The sequence below is a fragment of the Brassica napus genome, unplaced genomic scaffold (genome assembly GCF_020379485.1).
Source record: "Brassica napus cultivar Da-Ae unplaced genomic scaffold, Da-Ae ScsIHWf_913;HRSCAF=1296, whole genome shotgun sequence".
In the NCBI taxonomy this organism is placed as follows: domain Eukaryota; kingdom Viridiplantae; phylum Streptophyta; class Magnoliopsida; order Brassicales; family Brassicaceae; genus Brassica; species Brassica napus.
The window spans coordinates 3,526-16,321 of NW_026016950.1; the positions used below are offsets into that span (position 1 = coordinate 3,526).

The window sequence follows — 12,796 nt, forward strand, 5'->3', positions numbered from 1 at the left end:
CCTGAACTGGAGACGTTGCTGACGCCGAACAGAGGAGAAGGGTACTGGAGGTGAAACGAAGAAGAACAAGAAAAAGAACAAGAAGAAGAAGCCGCTTTGGGTGAGAAGATGATGAGGATGAGGATGATTTATGGATTCGTTAACGAGATCTTATTTCATCGGACGGGAGCGTTAATTTATAGATTTCGAACTTGAACTGAAACAATAAATATTACCGTTTTTTTGTTAACCGTTATTGAACTATATTCGGTGATCATAAGAGTTAATTAATAATTTATGCATAAAGGAATTAACTTTCGTGGGCCTTACTCTCTGTTTATGATGTGGCCCAAAGTACAAATGATGGGTCGCTGCTCGGTGACGTGGCTCGCTCCTGGGTCCGTTTCCACCCGAAGGACGAGAAGCTCGTTCGCTACCAAACCCTTTTAAGTTCGACGCTATCTCCGTCACAAATCCGAGCCCTCGGATCTTCCAGGTTATTTTTTTCTTTATTAATTCTCCCTCGAATTGGTTACAATGATCTTGTTTTGATTTGATTGATTTTGAGTTTGTTTTGGGGATTATAATGGTTCGAGGGCCGTGTGGATGAAGAAGACCCTTTTGTTTATCACAGGGATCGAGCTCCTCGTGGTGAATGAACCAACTAGGTTATGCATAAGTGAGAATCGCCTTACTGATGAAGAGTTGAAGATTGCTGGTGTGCCACAAGTAACATCAATTGGGGTTTCTTCTGTCTGCTCTCTTTTTTTTTTTAATTTGAAAATTAGTTTCTTTATGCCAATGGATAAAATTTATTGACTTTGTTGAGTCGTGTGTAGTGTAGGATGCGTTTGTGCTATGTAGGATATTCCAGAAAAGCCGTGCAGGGCCTAATAATGGAGAGCAGTACGGTGCTCCTTATCTTGAAGAGGAGTGGGAAGAGGATAAGATTACATTTGTACCGGAACAAGATGCTCTCTGTGAAGGATTGGTTGTTGATGATGATAAAGTGTGTAATGTATCTTAGCCTACTACAATCTTTTTTGGGATCTTTCCTTCTTTCTTATGTAATATATTTTAGTAACCCATTCGTGTGTGATTTGCAGGACAAGTCAACCATTTCACTCGTGGGAATGGTCAAGAGACTGGAACTGGGACTTTATTGGACAATTCTCATTGTCAGTTCATCCCTTAATCATTGGTGTTACTGGACTTTTGCTTCTTGAGAGGTATAAGATTTTACTTAAAAATGTTCTTTCTTTTTGATAGTGTTGTTGCAAATCGAGGATAAATCTGATCACTACAGGTACCATCAGTTACCTCAGATGGTAATAACTTTTCTTTGTGGGGAAGTGGAGAGTGGTGGATGCTTCATGCAGCTCAGAGCATGGCTATTGGTACTGTGATGGTTCGATGGGTCTCAAAGCACTCGGATCCAATTATGGCAACCGGCTGGGTAATGATGCTTTATCCTTACTCTTTCTGTTCAATGGCTTGTTTCACAGAGTTTCAATTAGATGAAGTCAACTTGTTGTTTTTATTGACAGTAGGTCTTGTGTGTACTCAGTTGGAGCGTGAAGTTGGTTGTAGTTGTTTGGGACTTGGGAGGCAATCTATTTGCTATGGGTTATTTGTCGACCCACTTGTATTTGGTTTCTAGAGTAACTTGAGCTCATGGGAGAGGACAACAGTACCTAGGTTATCGATATACATACTATCTGTACCTGTCTATAGAGACATTTTGTAGGTCTTCCTTGAAAATTCTTCAGGCTTGCCTGCCTTGACAATATAGTTCATTATTGTATTTTGCATGTGTTCATATCAGACAATTATTTTCGGTGAACTGATTTGTTGCATTTGGATTTTGTAAACAACCAACAAAACATTTGTCACTTAAAAGTTTTAGTGAAATGAGAAGAGAAGGCAGTAAGAGTTCAAGGAGTGACGCCCTGATTGGCCTTTAAGGACAAGCTCCTCGGTGGTGGTCCCTATGATCTAGTTGGCTCGCTTCAGCCCCATGCAGTATATTTTTGATAAAATGTAAATTATATTACCAAAAGAACATGGTTACCTAAGCTTAAAAGCCTAAAACTCCCCATGCAGTATATGTAGATTCTATAATGGGAGATAAGGAGATTATAGATACTTACAATGGCACCATAAGACATCTTGCAAGTAGAAATGTATCTGCCGTTCAAGAAATAATCAAACAAATGGACCAAAGATGATGAGTGAGAGGCCCTAGATTGGAGCTGCGTATTTCTTCTAAAGTGAACCTATTGACTAATTCAGGAAAGAGAAGCTGAGCATCATCATCAAGGATGAATTTTTTTGTACATAGAGCGATTGTCCTTGCGTTGGGATTGTACTGTTTCTTGCTGGCTGGTGCCCGATTGTGGAATTGGCGAAACCAAACGATGTTCTTAGTAATGTTTACGAAATGTCTACCTGAACTTTGAAATTCTGGATCATTATTTTAATACTTCAGGTTCCTTTTTTATTTTTATGGTTCGAGCCGGCTTTGTGTGGTATTTTCAACTATCTGTTTCCCAGTAATGAAAATCTCGTCAAAAAAGAGAAAGTTAGACATAGCATTACACTTTCAATAAAGAGACTCTACTTTAGAGTAGGATATTTCTACAAAAAATATGGTGAAAAGCAGTGATACTATCATCTCAAGTTCACCTACACAAATTTCATAGCATTATTCAACTATCTCCCTCATCTCTTAGCGTTCGATATTCTTCGATCTCCAACAAGTCTTCTTCCTCACTTTTTTTACCAGCTTGCTCTTTCCAGTATGCTACTAACTTTTTCAATCGAACCATCTCTTTGGATGAAATATGTTTGTTGGGATCATTCACAATCATTCTCACTCTCGATGCATATCTGACAAAACCATTACAAGAACCATAATAGACAATTGTATCTGCATTATTTATGAGAGCTGCAAACTATAGATAGATATATGGGAAGTCAGACTTACAGAAGAGAATTGTATGTCTCGTCCAAATTTGATTCGGCTGGAGATACATTAACAAACATTAACGTCTTGGCATTGCCGCCCAATGAATCACTCATCAACATTGTTAACTTGTGATTCCTGTAAGGAATATGTTGGCTGCCCGAAGATAAAGCACCAATAACATCACCTAATGCAGAAAGTGATTTATTGATACTTTGAGCTTCTTTAAGTTGGCAACCAGCAGAGCCTGACTTTTTTACTCTCTCAGAACCAGCAAGATCCACAAAACTCAACTGCAATTTAACAAATATAGGATCAGAATTTGCCCCCATGAAAATAATTCTCATATAGTCCACGAAAAGGATAGTGAGCCTCAATTTATGAGACAATGAGAAATATATTCATTGTCTCATAAATATGGATCTATTTTATCCTTATTGTATTACAGCACTAAGGTTTATCAAGGCATGGAAAGTTAAAGAACTATTTCTTTGACCTAAATGTTGTCAAAATTTTGAGAAAAAAAAAAGAAGTTTTTGAGTCAATAATCATTGTGAAATTGGTCACCTTGCCCCTTGAAGCAGACTGGGTTTGAAGATCGATACTTTCGATAACAACCGAAAGTATTAGGTGAGATCTTGAGCTTTCTTCATTCATATTTGTTCCAGAAACATGTCGTCGTTCAGATCCTCTTTCAATAATCATTCGCAGTTCCTCCAAAGTCGATATAGGTATAGTTGTCACATTCTCGACAAAGACCATACCCTACGAAATGCATAATATCAAATTTATGTGTCCAAAAACCAATTAAATATATATATATATCACATTACCTTAGAATCTTTTTTAATATCTAGTTTCAAGCGTCTTGCACTTTTTGGTAGCAGAAGGTCTACAAGTGTGTCTTGATAAAGTTCCACCATATACGCCTGCATGATTTCTTGTCGTCATCTGATGCCAGAATCTTTGACCACAACATATGTATTAGGATAACAAATTACCTTTAGAGAAAATGAAAATCTGTTGCTATCTCGCTTTAATATTTTGAAAAGTTCCTTCGTAGCTCGAGGTGTGAGTCCAGGATTGTTCTCATGCCCATATATTGTGAAAGTTTTTCCAGAACCAGTTTGACCATATGCGAAGATGCATACATTATATCCATCTATAGCTGACTGTATCAAATACTATTAAAGAAGAATTATATTAGTTCCCAAAACAAAATTGCAAAGGATGAGAGGGAAGTGAACATAGTTACACATCACAATAATACCTTTGTGTCTTCGAAGACATCATCTTGGCTAGCAAGCATGTCAAATACACGATCATATATGTGTTGCTTTCGTTTGTCATCTTTCCACGAATGCTCGACTGTAAACTCATCCACACTTGTTAGCATCTGTTTTTCCCTCTCTGACCTCTCTTTTTCATTTAGCGGTCTTATCCGACAGTATACTCTAATTTTCCCCTTCATATCTACAATCAAATACAAACAAAAAAGTTATATAAACAAATTCTAAAAAGAATCCAGCAATGAATCTCATTGTAAGTACTTAATCATTATATTACCTTCTATAGTATTGTAATATCTTTTCCTTAGAACCTGTTCTTCCTTGTAAAGTATTTCTAGCTCAGCAAGTTGGGCTCCTTGCATCTTCAAAATGGCAGCTGTTTGCTCATTTTTTCTGTCAATGTCCTACAACCATGATATTGGAATGGAACGTCTTACCTTTATTTTAAATTTTTAGCTAAATCATGAAAATACATTTCCACCATTCAAATAAAAACAATATTAAAACGATGAAGAGTAATTAAAGAGTACATATACCTCTTTCATTTCTCTTAACTCCTCGAGCTCTTTCAAATTATTCTGCAAGAGCTTCATATCAGAAGTCTTAGTTTCAATCGTACACTCAGCCCTATCCAAGTCTTGAGTAAGGACATCAAGCTTATTTTTAAGTTCAGAAACTTGAAGCTTTAAAACCTTTCTTTCTTGTTCATATCTCTTTTGGTTTTCAACCTGAAATGTTGAAGAGTCAACAACAAGCTAGTATTTCCTACTTATCGGTTCGAATCACCATAAATCTAATACTGATATTCACCTCCTCTGTTTTCTTATTTTCAATATTGAAAACACTTTGCTCCAATATTTTGTTCTGACTCAACAACCTCTTTGAATTCTCAACTGCAATGTGCAATTCCTTATTCCGAACTTCTAACTCGGTTTGGATTTTGTATAATTTCTGTGACAGAAAATTAATTTTTAAAACACAGAATCGCTTACAAAGAACAACATAATATACTCAGTAACTATAGCACACCGACTATGAACCACATTTTAACACATGATATATATTCACCTGATTATTCATTTCAGTTAGTTCTGATTTACTTGATTTTGTGTTGCCCGACTTTGCCAACCTTGCTTCTGTTCCTCGCAGTTCAGACATCAAGGACTACAGTAGATAAAATGAATAAATAAACAACTCCAACCAAGCAAAAGAAAGAAGAGAGAGTTATGTTATAACTAACTTGAATAGCTGTTTCCTTCTCATCACACAACGTCTTAAGTTTATTACGGTCTAAAGTAACCTCCAACATTTTTTTCCGTTCAGGCTCTAAGTTATGGCGTATAGCTTCTAACTCTTCACGCAGAGTAATTTCTTGCAGATGTTTCTCTCGCACTTCATCCATCAACTATACAACAACATGAAAAATGTGGTAGTAGTTCATCAGCATCAACTCTAAGAGGCCAGAAAATAACATTCTACATACAGTACATGAAAATAGTGAGGAAGGGGTTAAAACTATTGCACTATCTCACAACTGCCAGAGAAAGCAATCCATGATAAAAATCATCTGTAGTATGTTATTTCATGTGTTTCGACAGAGTTAGCTTTCCCTCTAAAATTCAATTTTACACGACAAAGAAACTTGAAATTCCAAAGAATATGTACCTTATCATTCTTCTTCTGGGACTCTTCAAACGCCTTAGACAAATCTTGCACACGTTTTTCATACACTTCAAGATTTTGCGGCTTAGAACTGCAGGATATATCTCCTCCATTAACCAAGCTATTGGCAGCATATCGGGCTTTGGAGTAACGACGCAACATAACATCATTTATATGTGTTTGTAAAGCAACACAGATTTCTTCTCCCTACAAAGAATAAACTGGTGGTTCACATTTACAAGTTGCCCAAATCTGTTGTCGTAAAGAAGAGCAATAATAATGATCCTAAAACAATGATGACTGAACCTGTTTTGTCTCAAACTGAAATATGTGAAGAACACCAGCAACTCTCATTTTGAAAAAGACAGCAGTGTTGCTGCTGCCAAATTGCATTATGTCACGTAATTCAGCTGAGTGCAGATACTCTTTAGGAACCGGTCGAAAAAAGTGAACCTACAAGAAAGCAACAACTAATTCAAATCCAACAAAATACATAAGAATTCCAAAGAACAATAACGTATTCTAAAGAGTCATAAGTATAGCGTCGACTTTGAAACTGACCCCACGTTTGTTGATACCCAAAATAATTCGTCCAGGTAAAAGGCCAATCGGATCATCTATCTTTCGTACGCTAAAAAACACAGAATTCCCATATGGCAGTGCTTTCAATATCCGTAAAAATTGTTGCCTTGCATCATCTTTGGTCACGTTCTCCTACATTCCCACGGACACATACGAAGGAACTTTTAGCATGCTATCACTTCAATCAGATTGTATTTGGCAAAGGTAACTGATAAGGGTAAGATCCAAGTGAACAAAATGCATGGGGTCATTCCTACCATCGAACTGTATCGAGCAAGGATATCTAATTCCCACTCACGCTTGGCTCGGGTTATTGCTATTTGTCTCGGCAAAAATCGCTCAAGAAGTGATGTCCAGTCTCTGATCCGTGACCCAACGAGGAATAAAATGATATTATAATCGTAACTTTGAAAACAAGCATCCTAAGGTTCAAGACAAGGAAAAATAAACGAGAGGATTTACTAAGAAGTTTAGAATACTAACATGCATGACTCGGGACTATTGACAAACCCAATGCCAACAAGAATTTGTAAGGCACAAAGCTGAGCAGCATCATCCCTTCCAACAGGATAGTTTCCTAGTAAATAGTCATGTTGCAGCTGCATGCATGTGTGTGTGTGTGTGTCAGCAAGGAAATGCAAGTTTTCATGTGAGCATAAATGTGTGATTAGTGAAGAAACAGCTCACTTGTACATAGGAAAGCTGCACAAACATCAGATCTGTTACAGCTTCATCAGACTCTCGGAATAATTTTTTTTTAAAGACTAGTTTGCAGTGTAGTATCTCTCCTTTATTTCTATCTTTAATAGCTTTGAATTCTGCGAGGAGATCGCCAATATACTTGTTATCATCCAATCCTATATAATCCTCTGCAAATGACGGGTAGAGAAACAATCGATATTGTAGTAACAGTAGGGGACTCAGAGTTTTTAAGAAAATGATCAAGAAATAATATGAAAGCATACCATTTCCAGGATCAGATGATTTGGAAGTTGAAACCACTTTACGACATTCAAAAAAACCGAAGCTAGAAAAGGCTGATAGTTTAATTGTCCCAGCTAGCTCCTGATACGGAAAAGTGAATGCTGCAGTGAGAGAGAATTATAACCGAAAGCAAAGGGGGGGGAGCACTGCTTTGAACAAGAATGCAATGCAAGGAAAACAGAAAGGAAAGAAGAGGATACCTCAACAGCATCAGAGACTGTAGTAGCCATGTCATAGGAGATTTCTTCAAAAGTTTCATCGAGAAAGAAGACAATGGTTGTAAGCTTTCGACGGGTCAAAAGAGCTTCAATTTCTTCACGGGCAGGGGTGGTATGCCTAGGACCAGCTTTGATAGAGCGCTTTAAGGCCTTGGAAGTATTAAGAGAAAGAAGCTGAGCCTCTGGTACAGTTGTTGCATCGTGCGCGACATTGTGGATATACTCAGAGAGATATGCAGCGATATCTTTGCTAGGGGGCATTGAGGATGCACATAGGTACATGAGTTCCCACGCTCTAATCAAGTAGTGGCTGTGAGGATTATGTCTAGTCTGTTTGGAGATTTGGGCAAAAAGTTCGTCCCGGAGTTGAACACGCTTCAAGGTTTTTTTGAAAAGCTTTCCAACAAGGTCAATGCGTTCATCTAAAGAGGGTGGAGTAGAAGAATCAACGCCCATATACTTTAAGATGAGATTAAACAACTTGGTAGCACGGGTGAGGAGATCGGTGTTAATCTTGAGCAAGGATGTGGGGATGGGATCCTGGAAGACGATTTTTTGAGCAACAAAGTCAAAGTCAATATAGGAGGAAGTGGAGCAGAAGAAGAAGAAGACCTTCTGGAAGCAAAGCATGTCCTCGAAAGTGAAGCGCTCTTTTTGGAGATGAGATTGAGAGCCCCCCGATGACTTTTTGGAATAGAAGAAGCCACGCTTGCCACCAGACTGGATTTGCTTCTGCATAAGCCGCAGAAAAGCTTCAACCTGGAAGCGATCGATGAGGGGAATGGCTGCAGCGAGGTCGGCAGGAATTGAAGCTGGGGAGCTGCTGAATTTGTCAAATAAATTAATTAATAATGTTGCCAAAATTCAGAGACGAGCTCTTCAAACACTTACAGAGCAGAGGATTCGGCATCGAAGTCGGTCCCAGAGGGATCGGGAACATACAAGCAAGAAGAAGCATCGGCTGCAACTTCGTTGCCATTGCCAGAGCTCAGTGAAGAATTACTTCCTCGTTGGCCCTCCATTTCCCCCCCGACTAGCAAAAGAGAATGAGACTGTAGATCTGGAGCACAAATTGACCACACACCCAGAGAGAGACGAGAGACGAGAGTCACGGGAGATATATATTAATTGCCTTTTCTTCCCATTCAATACTACTTCACGATTCAGCTGATTATGGTTTCTTCTCAGAAGATCACTCCCCGTCCTTGTCCTTGTCCTTGTCATTGTCTTGTGTGTGGGTTGAAAGTTTGAATCTAAATAAATGAATAGCCGAAGAAAAAAAGCGAGACGTGCCTCCACGTCGTCCATTATAGTTATAGTTGTGCCTCCAACACCAAAAACAAAAATCTTCTCAACATCTCTCTTCTGCTTTGGTGTCATCTTTGATTACAATAATAATTTTTTTTCTTTCTCACTGTTTTGCATTATCAATACTGCATGTTTCAAATTTGACAATACTACATGTATGTATGTATATAATATGCAAGGCCGGCCAATTCAACACAAGCCTAGTAGTTTATTACATTTATTTTCCTTTTTAGACCTAAACCCAATAGTGCTCCATCACCTTGTCCATTTCACAGCTTTGCCATTGCTAAGGCTGGCAAATTTTTCCTTGCTGGAAACTTTAGATCCTCTTCTTCCTCCACTCTCTTGAAGTACTGCTCTACCATCCGATCCTTCATCTCCTCCAGCCGCCATGGCTCCCACTGTAATTTTAACTAGTACATCAACGATCTACACCGCAAACATTATAAATGGACAGAGATTTTTTTTGTGTGTTAAACCTTTGGATTCTTATCTTTGTCAATCAATATGGCTCTGCACCCCTGCATAAGAAAGAAAGACAAGTTGTTGTAATTATGTCTCTACAACAAGGACATTTTCAAAAGAAAGAATATACAATGGGAGAAAGTTGACAGAACCTCCACAAAATCTTTGCTTATATCTCCCTTTAGCACATGACACACCATTCTATACTCACGGCTAAGGCACTGCCCCACCCCCTGCAACCTTCCTTCTCTTATCTGAAAATATATATATACGCACAGTCAGCTCTTTCCATCATTCTCTCTCTCTCTGAATAGGTGTGATGCAACTAACCGATCTAAGAGAGATTTTAAGGCTTGCTGGTGAAGCCTTTTTCAATGCTCTAATAGTGCTTGAGATCCAATCATCGCCTCCATGGGTGGCCTCTCTCTCCTAAGCAGCACATACAATGATAGAGAGCATCGTCAAAGGTGTATCAGTCAACCTAGCATCGCAATCCAACATATCAACTATATCGATGAAAAACTCACAAGTGCAGCTATAATTTCTTCCACCGTTCTCCCCGAGAAGCACCTATCAATAACATCCAACCTGCCCCAAAAGAAAACAAACGGAAAAGATAAGAAACAGTTTGACTCTGCTCTCTTTGATCCTCACAAGTCACAAATCTTTCATTCAAGTTCTCATGAGAAAAAGATTACCTAAAACATGATAAATATGTAATGTGATCATGATAAATAACAGATCAAATGTTTTAGCACATGACATAGAATGCGTGAAACTTTGGCATGCCAAAAGATACTAAGCAAACTCCGGTACAATAGAAAGAATTAAAGATATGATCATATACACTTGCCTGTGGTAAGCACTCTGCTGTTTAAGGTGCGGATTCTGTGTGTATGCATCGAGAATTGTTGAGACCAAGGCTGGATCACTTGAATCAACTCTGCAAAGTTCTGCTTCCAATGCAGTCAATCTCTGTACAAGGAGTAACCTGACTAAGTAACAATCCTTTGCAGAGTAAATATTGCTTGACGGTAGTCGCTCAATATAAGAAACCTCTCAAGTGTCAAAAGTCACTCAAGAATGTAATAGGAACGATATAACCAAATCACAGTCCACAAATTTGGTAATGAACACTAAGTCCTAACAGCTACAGCTAATCACGCTGGCTGGAGAAAATAAACATGATGAACAAGACTCTATTCCAAAGACATATGACAACAGCGTAAGACAGGAAAGACACCTCCAACATTCCTTGGCATGAAGATGATAAATAGAGACATAAGTTTTTACAGAGGTTTCAAATGTCAATATAAAGAACCCAACGGCATTAGCATGTCAAGTTCCGGCGGATGGGAAATACCAAAAGATTTAAGAAAGGGAAATTCATACCGTTGAAGGAAGATAATGAGTAGCAAGACCACAAGCAAGCATGTCAGCGCCATCTAACCTAGCTCCTGTGAGGCCAACATACTCTCCTGAACAAGAAGGGTGAGAGAGGGAGATAGCCTGTGGATCTAAAGGAAATGCAAAAAAAAAAAAAGAGAGAGTATTGTTACCAAAAAATCCAGGGAGTCTAGACAAGAAGTAGGAAGCGCCTACATCCGGAAAGAGCCCGAGAACTGTCTCGGGCATGGCAAAAACCTTGGAAAAACGAGAAAGATATGAGCATATAGACTTGAGAGACATTTATATGTCTTCATAAATGGACATGGAGAATACCGTGTTCTCAGTAGCAATACGAAATGGACCATGGACGGAGACACCAGCTCCGCCTCCCATGACAATACCATTCAAAATTGAAACCTAATGGAAAACGAAGGAAGGAACACATGATGAGCGTTATACGAGTAATTCATTGAAAGGAAGGAGGGACCTGAGGTTTGGTATAGGTGGCCATAACATAGTTGAGCATGTATTCATCTGCGAAGAACTTGGCACCGAGTCTCCAATTGCCTAGTTAGTCCACGGAAATAGAGAAAGTAAGAAAAGGAAAAGAAAAGATGGATAACATATTATACATTACCTTGTCCGATGTCACGAACGACAGCTGAAACATCACCACCAGCACAAAAGGCTCTTCCCTGACCCTGTGGCAAAAGTTAGTTAGTTAGTTAGTTATTCCACTGTGTGTGAGAGAGCAAACATAATAAGGATAGTGATTTTACCTTAAGGATAACAAGTTTCACACTAGGGTCCTCCTCATATGCAAGGAACAGTTGCAGCAACCGAGATATCTAACAAATAGAAGATTGATTTGAGTCATCATGACGAAACCAATTGCGCATTAGGGAGGAAGATTCAATACCATTTGGAAGGACAGAGCATTCAGCTGCTTTGGTCTGTTCAGTGTCAATATTCTAACACTCGATTTCTCTTCCACCAAAACCTGTTATTAAAAAACAATTGGTTCGGTTCAGTGAGGGAGGGGGCGAATTGATCATCATTCATGTTAAACAAGAGGAAAAGAGACCTGCGAGTGAGAGGCCATCTCCTCTTATTCTTCTCTTTCTTTCTGACAACGATCCTCAGCCAGCAGTAACTAACTAGATCGAGGGGAAATGGTACCTTAGTTTTTGTCTTCCTTCGGATTAAAAACAGACCAAATTGGGATTTATATCAATCACTTTGAATGGAAAACAAAAACCAACACCTATTTCTCAATTCCAGGCGCCGCTGTGGCGTTAGAGTTATTGAGGTCTTGCTTCGAATTCGCAATGAAGAGATAGAACGAAGATAAGATGGGATAGGATAGGATTAAAGCTTTCAAGTTATGTTTTCATTTATCTGATCCTTCATCTATTGGGCCTTTGTGTTGTTGGGTATGATAAAAGCTTTTAACAAAAACAAAGATTATTTATCTGCACTTCATATCTGGGCCTTACTGGGCTTGCCTCTCATCCCATTTCACCTCAAGCTTTGATTAGCTTCACTGAACCCGAAAATCCGATCCAATAAAAATGATCCGAACCCCACACACACCGAATGGATCTTGTTTTATGGTATTTTGAGTTATGGTATTATCCGAACCAAGCCGATCCTAAATTGTTACCTGATAGAACCCAAAACATTCAAAATCCTAAAAAAAACAAAATTTATACTAAACATATCTCAAGTCCTAATATGTATCCTAAATACATTAAGATATTATTGAACATCTAAAATAATTATCTATTGATGGTTGAAGGTGGCGATCGATGCTTATTAGATTTTGGTTTTGTTTTCATTGAATAATGTTTCTCATTTCATGAAAATTTGGTTCTCAATTATTTGGTTTTCTTTCTATCAATTTATGTTTACTTTTTGTTTGATTTTGATTGATTATGTTTGATGTTCTTTTCTTG

The 12,796-nt window shown here is 38.4% G+C and overlaps 3 protein-coding genes across 36 annotated transcripts; 1 reads left to right on the plus strand and 2 right to left on the minus strand.

Moving 5' to 3' along the window:
• Positions 1 to 369: 369 nt before the first annotated feature.
• Positions 370 to 1,822, plus strand: LOC125606636. Of its 26 annotated transcripts, none has more exons than XR_007337926.1 (6): positions 370 to 475; positions 614 to 723; positions 844 to 988; positions 1,086 to 1,208; positions 1,286 to 1,435; positions 1,527 to 1,822. XR_007337926.1 is itself a non-coding variant. In XM_048775562.1 (5 exons), exons 1-4 carry the CDS (start codon positions 586 to 588, stop codon positions 1,383 to 1,385), a joined length of 540 nt encoding a protein of 179 aa, XP_048631519.1. In that variant the 5' UTR covers positions 397 to 585; the 3' UTR covers positions 1,386 to 1,435; positions 1,527 to 1,822. The 26 variants fall into 26 exon arrangements, 9 of the variants coding, with proteins under 9 accessions (XP_048631519.1, XP_048631522.1, XP_048631523.1 ...); XR_007337927.1 differs by having other exon boundaries at positions 382 to 475; positions 824 to 988; XR_007337928.1 differs by having other exon boundaries at positions 386 to 475; positions 819 to 988.
• Positions 1,823 to 2,524: 702 nt separating this feature from the next.
• LOC125606629 (kinesin-like protein KIN-14E) lies at positions 2,525 to 8,941 on the minus strand. Of its 4 annotated transcripts, none has more exons than XM_048775548.1 (21): positions 8,571 to 8,941; positions 8,292 to 8,499; positions 7,662 to 8,219; positions 7,443 to 7,542; positions 7,165 to 7,346; positions 6,961 to 7,076; positions 6,735 to 6,837; positions 6,457 to 6,609; positions 6,202 to 6,348; positions 5,899 to 6,102; positions 5,474 to 5,638; positions 5,302 to 5,397; positions 5,044 to 5,184; positions 4,770 to 4,961; positions 4,511 to 4,637; positions 4,215 to 4,417; positions 3,946 to 4,128; positions 3,778 to 3,873; positions 3,512 to 3,709; positions 2,966 to 3,237; positions 2,525 to 2,868 (listed from the first exon to the last, which is right to left on the minus strand). In XM_048775548.1, the coding sequence occupies exons 1-21, from the start codon at positions 8,699 to 8,701 to the stop codon at positions 2,688 to 2,690; spliced, it is 3,756 nt and encodes a 1,251-aa protein (XP_048631505.1). In that variant the 5' UTR covers positions 8,702 to 8,941; the 3' UTR covers positions 2,525 to 2,687. The 4 variants fall into 4 exon arrangements, with proteins under 4 accessions (XP_048631505.1, XP_048631504.1, XP_048631503.1 ...); XM_048775547.1 differs by having other exon boundaries at positions 8,292 to 8,502; XM_048775546.1 differs by having other exon boundaries at positions 7,662 to 8,499.
• Positions 8,942 to 9,060: 119 nt separating this feature from the next.
• Positions 9,061 to 12,241, minus strand: LOC125606632 (3-hydroxyisobutyryl-CoA hydrolase 1-like). 6 transcript variants are annotated; one of them, XM_048775552.1, is made up of 15 exons: positions 12,106 to 12,240; positions 11,926 to 11,998; positions 11,761 to 11,841; positions 11,621 to 11,689; positions 11,479 to 11,542; positions 11,329 to 11,408; positions 11,175 to 11,258; positions 11,012 to 11,096; positions 10,845 to 10,930; positions 10,306 to 10,427; positions 9,980 to 10,040; positions 9,783 to 9,881; positions 9,605 to 9,706; positions 9,467 to 9,508; positions 9,061 to 9,388 (listed from the first exon to the last, which is right to left on the minus strand). In XM_048775552.1, exons 2-15 carry the CDS (start codon positions 11,941 to 11,943, stop codon positions 9,257 to 9,259), a joined length of 1,125 nt encoding a protein of 374 aa, XP_048631509.1. In that variant the 5' UTR covers positions 11,944 to 11,998; positions 12,106 to 12,240; the 3' UTR covers positions 9,061 to 9,256. The 6 variants fall into 6 exon arrangements, with proteins under 6 accessions (XP_048631509.1, XP_048631510.1, XP_048631507.1 ...); XM_048775553.1 differs by having other exon boundaries at positions 11,926 to 11,994; positions 12,106 to 12,203; XM_048775550.1 differs by having other exon boundaries at positions 10,845 to 11,096; positions 12,106 to 12,241.
• Between the last annotated feature and the right edge of the window lie 555 nt (positions 12,242 to 12,796).